Raw genomic sequence first — 11921 nt, 5'->3', positions numbered from 1 at the left:
GATCAGGAACGCGCTGTGATCGCTAAATCCTCGACCCTGATTGGCTGATGCTAATTTGTCGGCACGGGCAAACTAAGGACATCCCGCTTACTGCAGGCGTAGTAATATGACAGCACATATTGAATAACGCTCCTGAAACAAAAGTCCCGGTGCATGTCACTCGATAACGTATCGTTACACGGCCCCCCATAACAGAAAATTAGAGATACAGCACAAAGACGGGAGAAGGCTCGGGAGCTGAAGCTAGAAATACGCTTACAGTGGGTATAGTGCGGCTCCGGACGAGCGAAGAGACAAGAGTGTCAGATGGCATCGATGATGGCGGGAATGTAAAAGGTCAGAACCCCTCCAGAGTCGGCCACCTCGCCTATGTAGACATACAGGATAATGCAGTGGCCCTTGCATATGCCTATTCACGTCAGTACGCGTGGCTCGAACAGCAAAAGAGCGCACACACAGGCAATCGTCGTCGTCGACACCACGTGGCTGCTCAAGAACTTCTGCAGACTCTTGAGGGACACCAGCACGCCGTGCATCTGCTCCGGGTCGCGCGACTCGTCTTCGGGGTCTGCTGCCCTGTCTGGACATCCCTGAGTTCGCCGGCAGTGCGCGCAGGCTGCAAAACAGACACGCACTCTTGCCGGGGTTCTGGAGCCCCTTCCACATCACGTCCACCCGCGCGCTCTCCGTCTGCGCGCATATCTTCACGCTCCCCGCGTGGTTGGCGTAGATGGCGACCACCTCGTCCGCGAGCGGGCGCAGCCGCTCCACCACGGTGCGCAGCTTCGCCAGGGGCGGCAGCAGGATATGCACCTGTGTTTCGCGGCGCAGCGCCGTCCGCCGTCACGGCATCGCTCGGGCGCACGGACGTAGGGGAGAACGCACCTCGGGCTCGGGGCACATCGGCTCCCGCAGCCTGCCCGCGTCCTGCGGCTTCAGGACCTCGATGCGCACGTCGTGCGACACGAGCACCGCGCGGCCCATGCGCGTCGTCCCGCTGATGTGCACGCTCAGCACGGCCTGGTCGTCCTTCTTCGCGAGCCTGGGGAGGGGAGAGGGGCGCGCCGCGCCGTCAGGGGCCGCCGCGGACGCGACAGGGAGACTGCGCGCACCGGAGGATCACTTCCGCGTCCGCCGCGAGCGGGGCGGACGCGCCCGCGGGGGTCGCCGCGGAGCGCAGGGCCGCGAGCAGCGCCTCTGTGGAGAGCGCGAGCGTGATCTGGTTGCCTGCGTTCGACTGTATGCGGTAGTTGCTGAAGAGCGACGGCACCTTGATCTGCCTGCGGGCCGCTTGCGTCAGGACGGGATGCACCGCACATACAGGCGCTGAGGGCTGCACGTACGACCAGACCTGGATGCTGCCGTCGCTCACGCCGTTGTTGCATATAATGTGCATCTCCTCTTCGCCGAACCGGATGATGCATCGCTTCTGCAGCTTCTCCATTGCTTGGGCGATTCCTGGCAATGATACGAGACCTGAGGCTGCGTTTGAGTCTTCAATGAACAATGACTCCTCACGGTAGAATATGTTGACATTGTCGACAGTGGCTTTGAAGCGCATATCGCGACTGAGTTTGCCTCCGTCCGACGCCGCGTCGCGCGATGACCACCGCGTTTGTTGATGGGCGATCGAAACGAGACACGGTCACGTGCACGTAGACGCTCCCTGACCACGAGGTGAACATCAAATGGGCAACGACCCTGTCTCGAGACCGCATCCGCAAAAGACAACTTAAGTATGTAGAATACACAGGAACCCGACACGTTGCATGCAATAGTAACGACACGGACGGATCCCACACCATCCCGCCATCCTCAATCATCCTTCGCCTTCGGACTGTCAACGCTCGTATGCCGCAGCCCGCTCTCTCTTCGCGGCGGAGGCAGGCTCTGCTGTGCGGCGAAGTTAGTTGCAGCCATTGCAGGCGAGCGAGGGAAGCCCGCGCCAGCCCCATTCGCCGTGTTCGGCGTGGGCGGGAAATGCGCATAGAACCCGTTGCCCGACGTGCCCGGGGTCGACGGCATGGACGTTGCGCCGAGGTACGGCGAGCCTGCAGTCGCCGCCGTCGGGAAGGGATACGCGACACCTGGGGTACCAACATGTGCTGTGCGTGGGGTGGGCGAGCCCGAGGGCGGGCCGAAGGATGGCGACGAGATCCCGAGCCCGAGGCCCGACGTGTTCCTGCTGTGTGCCGGACTGGCGTACGGCGAGGCGGCGTAACTGGGTATCGCCGGGCTAGCGAACCCGCCTGAGACCGGCGTGTTGGCGTAGCTTCCGTACGGGCTGCCGCCCTCGACAACCCAGCCGGCACCCTGCCGCATGACGTTGCCGCCGGGACTCGAGCCTGGGCGCAGCCTCAGGTCTGCGCTTCCGAGCCGCTTGCGGATGCCGACACCGACACCGGACGCTTCGGCCGCCACGATGCCCTGGGTCTTGTCTGGGCCGGCGACAGCCTCCACAGCACGAGATGTTATACGGACCGCGTAGCCCATGCACACAAACACGCCGCCGATTACCCCGCAGCACCTGGTCATTTCAAGTATGTCAGCGGAGATGACTAGGGCCCTGACTCTGGAAACTTGCCTAATCATGAGTTGCACGAGCGAGGTTGTGCGCTGGTGTATTGTCAGACTAAGCGGCTCCATATCGAATTTGAAGAAGATGCCAGGTGTGCCGTGGTGACTGTTCATCTTACGCATGTAGTTGGTGGCGCTATATTGGTGTGTTTGCAGCGCGGCGGACCGTGCAGCAATGTACGTTGTCGGTACAACATGGATATAGTACTGGTAAGCAACGAACGCTGTTTTCAATGTCAATGAGTGTCTTGGCATTGATTTCTAGGACTCACGATCATACGTCAGCTCGAACGAGTTATCCAATGGTTGAGTGATCTCAGGGAAGAAAGGCCCGAAAGAGAACTCCGAGATAACATGGGATAGGTTCATCACTAGCCATCGAAGACGTCAGCAGGCGCAATGGAAGAACATTGATATACGCACGCTTATGCTCAACGTGTTGATTACTCGCATACCCGTGTCCGACAGTCGTAATGTGTAGATTCGCTAGTTGACATCAGCGCAACGAACCAACCACAATACTCGATGAGACTTACCAGTCACCTTCTTCGCCGTGATCGTGCCGTAGATCCTGCAAGCACTCCCATCCTTCTGGTGGTTGTATGTCGGCTTGTACTGGGAGCCCCCTCCCCGGAACCACGTTGAAAACAGACCGCGAGACTTGCGCGACTGGGCTACCGCCTGCTGTGCAGACAGCATGGCCGCATGCTCATCCAAGCTCGTCGCTTGTCCGATATCGAATTTGGTACCATCCCGCCTGAACCCGTTGCTCAAATATAGACGGTCGCCGACGGCATCTCGCAAGTCAATGCTAAGGACTGATACGAGTCAGTCACATATCAGGAACAAGCAGGTTAAGAGAAAGCGGTATTGCGAGTTCAAGGCTGAATATGGCCTTACATATTCACCATGCTCATGAGTCTAGACTCTATACACAATGACGATCCATAGTCATGTTATGGCGCAGGCTCGTGACTTGCGGGAATGTCTACGACATATGAAACGGCCGACGCTGCCCCTCCACCAACTCCGAGAGTAGAAAATACGCACATTGGCAAGGCATCGCGACTACAAGGTCCACATTAATGTTCAAGTCACTGGAAGCATCAGGATCGACGCTGAATTCGTAGTCGGGCCAACCCCAGATGTACTCCCCAAGGTCATTCAGGACCAGTAAGAAAGCGATGAAAGCAACGAAGAGGGTGAGAAAACCACGAGATTCAGAGCGTGTCTTGTAAGTCGACGGAAGCTTGGGAAATGCATCGAACTGGGCTAGCGGTGCAGGCACCATCTCGTCCAGTTTCTCCAGCAGCGTCGGAGATCCCGGCCTATCAGGGCCCATTGTCGAGGACATTGCGAGTAACCTTGCCTAATGGCTTTTAGGCGTTGGCCAGCCTGCCAGCGCAACGGAGAATGAATGGCAGTGCAAGTGTGTGTAAGCGCTAGCACACTGAAACCAGAAGAGACGTGTTCCAATATAATCACGTGCGCGTCGCATATCGGGCGCTAAACACGCGCCACAGTTGCCTGTGCTGGCTGTCGAAACTCCATTTGTCTCGTCAAACCTCTCGAGGTCATCTAGTAGCCTCAGACTCGATTCTTTTGCATACTGATCCTGGAAACTCAGGGCGCGTTGAACTTGACCATCGCACAGGATACTGTAGGCTTCAATTGCGTCTAGCAACTGCGGTCAATTTGCTGCGAGCTGCTCTATACTTTGTTGTTTCAATCGGCCTCAGTCCGTAAGCTGCTTCGCTGACAGGTTGGTTCAATAACTGCTAGAATGTTATTGAACTCACTAGAAATATGTCTACTGTCTTGGGATACTCATATAAGTTGGCAGCATGGACATCAATGCGCTGCTCGACTCCGCTCTCACGTCTAACGTGCCCTTGCCAGCTCCAACTACGGTCACAAGCAGGTCACTGCGCCCGCGCAGTGTGGGAGGGCATAGTACTCGCTCGAACTCCATATCCACTCCCGCATCTCGCTCCCAATCGCGATCCAATTCTGTCATGCCTTCGCAGGATGTGTTTGAAGCGAGTGTACCGACTGGCGACACCATCCATACGAGCGTAGAGAGTGTCATGAGTGAGCCGACCACATCCCATGCACTCCCGTCTCGTCAGGCCGACTTGGATGCCGACATTTCCCGCGCCGATGCTATCCCCCGAAAGAAGCGCAGGCTTAATTCCGAGGAAACATCTGATGCTTTCGCTGTGCCTACAGCAGGGCCCTCGTCCTCAAGTCAGCAATTAGAAGACTTACTTGTGTCTGCGCTAGACGAAGAGCAACAGTTTGCTTGGTCAGGAGGAGCCGTTCAAGGAGGGACATGGGGAAATGATATAGAAAGCCGCCCGGACTTGCCGGCCTTCCTCATACCGCCTGATGCCGAACCTGCGGAAACTATCATTCCCAGCATCGCTACAGCCTCTCATCTGGTCGGAACATATCCACAGACACAAGAACGCCCCCCTGAGCCCGAATATACGGGAGAAGCTATTGCTTATGCAGAGGCACCACGCGCACCGATCGATGTGGACGCACTGCCCGGAAATTCCACTATGGCTGGACCATCATCGTTGTCGCCTCCAGTGATGCTCGGCGGTAGCTCGAGTCGGACCACATCTGAGTCGGCAAATACTAGTCGCGCTGCTCAAACATTTTCGCCAAAATCACGCGAACCGCTTGAGAGGCAGGACTCGCCAGTTTCTGGAGACGAGCCGCTATCTGCCTACACCTGTCCAATATGCTTTTCCCCACCGACTCGCGCGACGTTGACCCCTTGCGGGCATATCTGTTGTGGTGAATGCCTGTTTACTGCTGTCAAGACAACCATGCAGCGGGCTGGCCACGCAGTTCCCCTGAATGAACGCTCAATTGCGCGGTAAGTTTAATCTATCGTCCCCATCGTGGACATGCTGATTGAACGGCTCCGTTGCCCGTGTTGCACGAACATCACGCTCGGCCACATGAATTCCATCTTCTCACCGATTGTTCGCCGATTCTCTGAACTCTCCCGCATCCATACTGGCTGGCATCTGCATCACATCTTTCAGGTGTCCTGTGTGCCGTGCGCCTATACCAGGATGGGATGGAAAAGGCGGAGGCGTGATAGGATTGAAGCCAAGGATGGTTTTTAGTCTATGAATCATGGTATCGATGCAACGGCGTCGAATTTGGCAAGTAGCACCCAGCAGTGCGAGGTGAATCGATTTACATTTGGTACATCGAACAGGGAATGCGACACATTAGCACGCGATCGTTCCTATAAGCAGGCACACACAATAGCGTTACCCTTAAATGATATTGACATGCTCGGTCGTCGAGTTCCAAGAATTGTCACGCCCACCAGTCAAGCGCGCCGATACCAGTGCACATCAAGGGATCTCGAAGGATCGAATTTGACACTAGACTGATAGATCAACGCGTGTGATGATAACTTCTAGTGCATCTCAATGTGGTATGCCTCATCATTGTCTCGCCCTCCTTTTTCTCATACTTTGTATAGGATTGCTATCGCGGACAAGAATAAAACGATGGCATCAGATGCTTGTCGCGAAAGAAGGCGTCCGACATTACTCCGATTCGGACGGAGATCGTACCAAACAAAGCCAGTGCCCTCCATGCCGATGCTGTTGAGCGCAGAGCAAACGTTTACGGTTCAGAATCTTGCGGGAAGCTGGGGTTTTGCAGTGAGTAGGTCCTAGTGCGATCACCAACGTATCCTACGCATTACGCGCGTCACTACAACAAACCTTGTTACATAACTACTCAGGATGAGAGGGTCTCAAGGGCGGCGTGCGACTGGAACGAGAAGGCTGGAACCCGAGTGGTTTTCACCAGAGATGTCCTCATTCATCAGTGCGGAGTGATGTATTGACCTGCGGAATTGACAGATCGTCAAAATATCATAGCACGCGGACTCTGACATCGATACACAAGCGGAAGTCCGCTGTACTTCGGTTGCTGGTGGATGCATAGGTCCCCTACTGTTCGTCAGGAGGCGGGTACGCAAAAGGACTCTTCAAAGTTGTGGACGAGATTCACGTTAGGCGTCTGGATACCCGCAATTCGTCCAATATCAAGGCCTTCGGATCCATGCGATTGGGGTCTTCCTGAACCTTGACTAGGCCGTATCGCTCCACGCACGGCGGTTTGTGTGTTAACTCCCGCTATTCCCGCTTAGCTAAACTTCCGGCTACCAGCAGGTTTCGCGCATGTGTTGCCGGCTCACCTCCAGACTTAGACGCAATATGATTCCATTCAAGTAGCACCGTCTGTTCTCTGGGCTTGGATTGGTGGGGCTCACTTCCTTCCCGCTCGGAATTATCGCCGATCCTCATCCCGCAGGAGCAGGAATTCTAAGTAGCATTGTTCAGCTATCATGGCTGGTTCGGGAAGTGTACCTTCCCTGACTCTTGTTCGGTGTATGTTTCCTCCGGTGGCTACGAGACCACATGCCCATCTCATGTCCACCTCTAGTTCTGTGACGAGCGGCGATCATTCTAGAATCAGGAGTCGAGGCAAGCCGCGATGCGCTTTAAGAGTAATGACAATCCCATTCGGTAAATAGATGCCAAAAGCCTACATGGCATTGATGATAGTTACATCTCGCTGAGATATAGCGGCGTCTGGCTAGGAATCTCCGCTCCAAGTGCGAGCTTCACAATATTCATTCGCGACTACTGGTACGGTAATAGTTGCCAATGCCTTACACCTTGGTTGTCGTAGAGTGTCATGAGCAGATGGGTTCTGCGCTGCACTCTAAAGGGAGACATCGCGGGATTGAAAAAAAAAACGGTTATTGAACTTTCTGACGGGAAGGCTGAATAAAGCACTAGAATCTGACTCGCCCACCGGGCGTGTGAAGATGAAAGTGTAGCCGAGCCATCTGCTTCGCACTGCGATGCCCTACCTTCGCGGCACATTACATAAATTGTGAGTTGAAGGTCAGCCGGCGCGCTTTTTTTACTCCGCCACAACTCAGATTGGATGCTACAAGGCCGCCGTACACTGGGATTCATCAGGTCTCCCCGATGACATTCTCGCTAACATCGCCTCGTTGCCCTGTTGTCCCTCGGAGCAGAGCCTGCGGTGAGTGAGCATTATGAGAGACGGTGTTTAAATCCCGTATGCGGGTGGTCTCCGGATCCATGGTCATCAACAAGCTTTTAACGGCCCAAACTTACGGCAAACCACGCTCCACGATCTATATCCTTTGGTAGCACCAATAGTCAACAGTGTGGGTTCTGTGGGGGATTAGAGCGACATGCAAAGCATATTGGACCCATCATATGTATAGGAAGTTCGGAGCAGGGAGTCTTTTCATTGTGCCCACCGTGAGTGAGGTTGTAGACTCAGACACAACGGTGATTACTAAAGCGGACTTCCCGCGAAACATGGTTTGTGGTGGCAACACCCATAGGACCTTACCAGTGCCGCCAGCTCTTTGGCCATGGACATGCAGGCAACCGATGTCAGTTGGCTCCGGTGGATATAAAACTGGATTTAGGAAAAAGTGAGTTCGTACCTGACACGAGTGCAGACGCTCTCCTCCCTCCCCCGCGACGAGTTGAGACATCAAATATCGGACAATCAAACTCAGTCTTGGCCACCAACCGTTTTGATTTCCGCATTTCACGGTATTTTGCTCTCTAAGGACCGGTTGGCGCTGTGTATTACCCGCGTTCTGCGACATCAGCGCTGGCGTGTCTCCTGAGACATTCGACAGCAAGCGCGTGATCTGTATGCCCGCTCCTCATCTCATCGTAACAATCGCCGCCATGAGCCCAAGGCTTTCCGCCAGAGTATTGTCGAATATGCCTTTTTGTTCCAATCCCGTCATACATGGATCCTCCTAACCGGTCCCTCATTTTTACTTCGTATTCACCGTCTCGCGCTACATATCATCTGAAACCGACATCTTGGCCACGATCAACCACCAACGTCGGCTGGCGTTCCTGATTCTAGATAATTGCCACAAGTACTAAGCCGGTGCTACCGCTTGTCATCATGTCACATATGAGCGCGTGTTGGTCCGTCTTTTCCTTATGCGTGAGAATTCTCGCCAGACCTGCCACACAATTGATTACTTGTCCGGCAGGACTCGCGGGTTGGCTCAGTTGAAATTGCATTCGGCCTCAGTAATGCTGTGCACAATTGTATAGACTACGATGGGAACCAGCAGTAGGTTGCTACTGTACACGAGAATTGGCAAGATTAAATAGCTTCCCTCTCTTGATCATCGCCGTCGCTGACCCGCAAGGAAACGTGCCCCTGTCAAACCGATGGACATCGGCCTTGATAACATGGGCGTCTCTGCGCGCTGTTACCGCCATTGACTAATAAGGCACTCTCTTGATGGTGTGAAAATACCTAGTGTTTTGATGTCGCACTAACAGGAACTGGATCCGCCAGGAAATCAGCATTCTCGGCACTCGTCGCGGCGGCATTTGCCAACTTGGTGATGCTTTATCTCCCCAAACTCTCATGGTCTGGTTTGTGACACACCCATGATTGATTTCTCACCATACACGATCGAAGGGGCAAGCCTCTGGCTGTGCTGTGCTTCTCTCCTTACTACCAACGGTTTCCAACCATCACTGAGAGAAGCCCTTAAGCCGTCGTCGCTCCCACAGTGTTCGTCACCGGCACATAAGGAGCCACTCACAAATACCAGTGTGTTCTCAACTTTGATCCTTTACAAGACTCTTTCTTTTATCCGTCTGACGTCTCGACCCGCCCACCGCCGATTGTCCGAAGCAGGCTACTATTTTTTGGCTTGACGACATGCTGCAGGACGACTTACCATGGCCGGAATTAGGTAACGTTTCACGCGGCGCTACAAGAGGGAACCAAGGCCAGAAGGGTGTCTTGGGACCCCCGGATTTTGAGGGGAGATGTGTCCTGCAGCTGCGAGTGCAGCCGGGTGTCCTTGCCGTGCGTTTGAACCGCCAAGCAAGCGAGTGGTATCGCATGCTCGACGACGAGGTCAATCGAGCCCTGAAATTGACGAAGACGTACTGGCGGAAAGCGAGGCGGCGGCAAGACTACGACGCGCGCGCAGACCAAGACCACATGGAGCTGCATGAATGGCTCCAGCAGCTCAAGGACAAAGTCATGTCCCATCTTGAGTTGCTCATGCAGAAGGGCGAGATTCAGGGCCCGCCCTATGTGATGCCTGACCAGGTCGAGCTCGCGTTTCTGCGCAAGTTCGTTGAGCGGCAGAGAGCGGGCATACCACACAATCCTCGTCTGCGGCGGGCTTACCTTCACACGAGTGCCGGCGGGGCCGAGCAGCAGCATATACAGGCGCAAGCATCGGTGGGGACATCGACACCGCTATCGACGAATGCATGGGACGGGGCTGAGGACGCTGCTGGTAGGCACCTGTATTTCTGAATATGCATCACTACTCGACTCATCTTGTATAAAGATGAACATGACCACCCAAATGGTGCTGCTGCGGGTGTGATGGAGATTGATGACGTGCACGCCCTAATGCGCGACATAGAGTCTAGTCGTACGCCCTCACTACTCTCCACCGAGATATCCATTAATGAGCAGGCCAAACGAAGGTACCGACCTGGGGCACGCACGGAGTGAATTTGCGCGCGCTCGCAAAGAAACGAAGGAAGCATTCTCCCGATATACAACATGTCTCGAAGCAGAAGACCGCGCCCGCCAACGCGTGACCACAGCCGAGCAACGCCGCGATGCACTGAGTAGGTCTCCTACTTTATGATGTTATAGCTCAACTAAGGCCTTCGTAGCTTCGAGGATGATGCAGATATACCGCAACGAGTACGGAGAAGGTAGCGTGCATCTAGTCGTGATTGGACGCCGTGCTGAGTAGGCTCAGCCACAGATGCGTCCACTAGGTCGCCGGGGCAGACGAACCATGATATCTCTCAACGGCGGCCGCAGTCCCGAACGAGCTCGAACGATTCTCAGGATGATGTGATGAGTCCTATGTGAGCGGCCTCGCTCATGTCTTTTCTCTGACTAAAGGGTCTTGGCAGGCCTAATAATGTTATGATACAAGATAATACTAGTGGCTGGCGGGACATGCATTGGCCACAGGTCAACACGATGGGGGAAGCCGCCGGTCAGAACACTGAGTTGACGATGCTGGAGCGCGTGGGTCTTTTCACTCTACTCGTAACCACAGAGAACATAACGGCTCTTCGCCAGACCATGGGGGTTCCTTCCCGCGAACACGAGATGCAACTCAATCACCTCAGTGCCGAGCGCAAACACGCGCGTGGGTGGGACCACCTGCCACAGAGTGAGCCCCACCATCTGCCAGTTCCCACTGATACTGACGCCTCATGTGCAGCCCAGGGTCGAGAGGGGTTCGAGGTTGGACGCACTGTCTACACGCTACAGCCATCAAGCTCATATCACCCGCAGGACGTCTCCCTGTTGCCGCCGCCCAAGCGCCATCAAGTCTCTCCCGCCATGCTCGGTTCCACCTCGACGTCGCTGCCGCCGTCGCTACGCCAATCCGCCTTACCATCAATGACCGCAGCCGATCAGCAGCGGATGGATCAAAATGTTGCCATCTTGCTGAATGCGCAGTCTGGCTCTCACCTAGGCAATGTGCCACTGTGATCGAGGGCTGTGGTCCGTGTTTTTTGTTCCCCAGAACTTTCGCTAGCCTTGTTGACGCGCTTCAACATGCCTTCCTAATCGTCTTTACATTACTGGCGTTCTGCTACTGGCTCGTGACATTTATGTCTATGCTATTCTCAAAGTATTTTACTAGTATCGCTATTTGCTCTCGCAGTGCTGTCAAATGCAGGTGTTGTATCATGAATGCCTTCCGGTGTGCCATGCGAGACCGCTCGGCGTTTATGGCAGGTGAGCACGTCCGGTTGTTTTTGTCAAAGATCGTTTCTGAATCAAGGACTCCATTGATTTAACATGAGCTTCTTGTTTGTCAGTATTACTATCCTATGATAATGGCTACGTTTATCTAACTTTGATTTTTGCCGTACTTTCTCCTTTCCCCCTGGCGAATGAGCCAAGACTGTTGTTACCTGTCGGTCCTCGAGCCTTTTCTTGTTCTCTTGGACTTTGGCAAGCCCTCGATCGCCATCATTTCCGAGCATCACGACCGATCGAGAGCATGCTTCCGGACGACGTCAGTGGCTATACTCATTGCTAATCACGCCCACAATCGTCAACGACGGGACATGTCCGGCTCGCAACATTTGTCCCGACTCGTCTTGGGCTGTAGACACTGTTTTTCCGACGGACACGGAGGCGAATTGATCTCCAGAGTTTTGCCACAAGCCGACGGTCCCGGGTACAATCCGATCTTCTGTTGGCGCCCGTCT

General features: G+C 54.6%; 4 protein-coding genes across 4 annotated transcripts; 2 read left to right on the top strand and 2 right to left on the bottom strand.

Moving 5' to 3' along the window:
* Window positions 1-302: 302 nt before the first annotated feature.
* POSPLADRAFT_1151424 (hypothetical protein) lies at window positions 303-1561 on the bottom strand (the record flags this gene model as incomplete). The annotated part of the gene is made up of 7 exons (XM_024486530.1): window positions 303-409; window positions 458-571; window positions 630-813; window positions 886-1042; window positions 1113-1280; window positions 1344-1458; window positions 1519-1561. The coding sequence occupies 7 exons, from the start codon at window positions 1559-1561 to the stop codon at window positions 303-305; spliced, it is 888 nt and encodes a 295-aa protein (XP_024335907.1).
* Window positions 1562-1815: 254 nt separating this feature from the next.
* On the bottom strand, window positions 1816-3919 carry POSPLADRAFT_1152229 (hypothetical protein; the record flags this gene model as incomplete). Its single annotated transcript, XM_024486635.1, has 5 exons — window positions 1816-2801; window positions 2850-2948; window positions 3001-3063; window positions 3114-3395; window positions 3628-3919. The coding sequence occupies 5 exons, from the start codon at window positions 3917-3919 to the stop codon at window positions 1816-1818; spliced, it is 1722 nt and encodes a 573-aa protein (XP_024335906.1).
* Window positions 3920-4421: 502 nt separating this feature from the next.
* On the top strand, window positions 4422-5727 carry POSPLADRAFT_1049262 (hypothetical protein; the record flags this gene model as incomplete). Its single annotated transcript, XM_024479697.1, has 2 exons — window positions 4422-5464; window positions 5637-5727. 2 exons carry the CDS (start codon window positions 4422-4424, stop codon window positions 5725-5727), a joined length of 1134 nt encoding a protein of 377 aa, XP_024335905.1.
* A 2865-nt stretch (window positions 5728-8592) lies between these two features.
* POSPLADRAFT_1152191 (hypothetical protein) lies at window positions 8593-11193 on the top strand (the record flags this gene model as incomplete). The annotated part of the gene is made up of 9 exons (XM_024486632.1): window positions 8593-8634; window positions 8684-8766; window positions 8998-9077; window positions 9404-9961; window positions 10016-10157; window positions 10333-10431; window positions 10461-10553; window positions 10635-10867; window positions 10919-11193. 9 exons carry the CDS (start codon window positions 8593-8595, stop codon window positions 11191-11193), a joined length of 1605 nt encoding a protein of 534 aa, XP_024335904.1.
* Window positions 11194-11921: the final 728 nt, after the last annotated feature.

This window comes from Postia placenta (assembly GCF_002117355.1).
Source record: "Postia placenta MAD-698-R-SB12 unplaced genomic scaffold POSPLAscaffold_13, whole genome shotgun sequence".
In the NCBI taxonomy this organism is placed as follows: Eukaryota; Fungi; Basidiomycota; class Agaricomycetes; order Polyporales; family Adustoporiaceae; genus Rhodonia; species Rhodonia placenta.
This window is presented reverse-complemented; position numbering and strand designations above follow the sequence as displayed.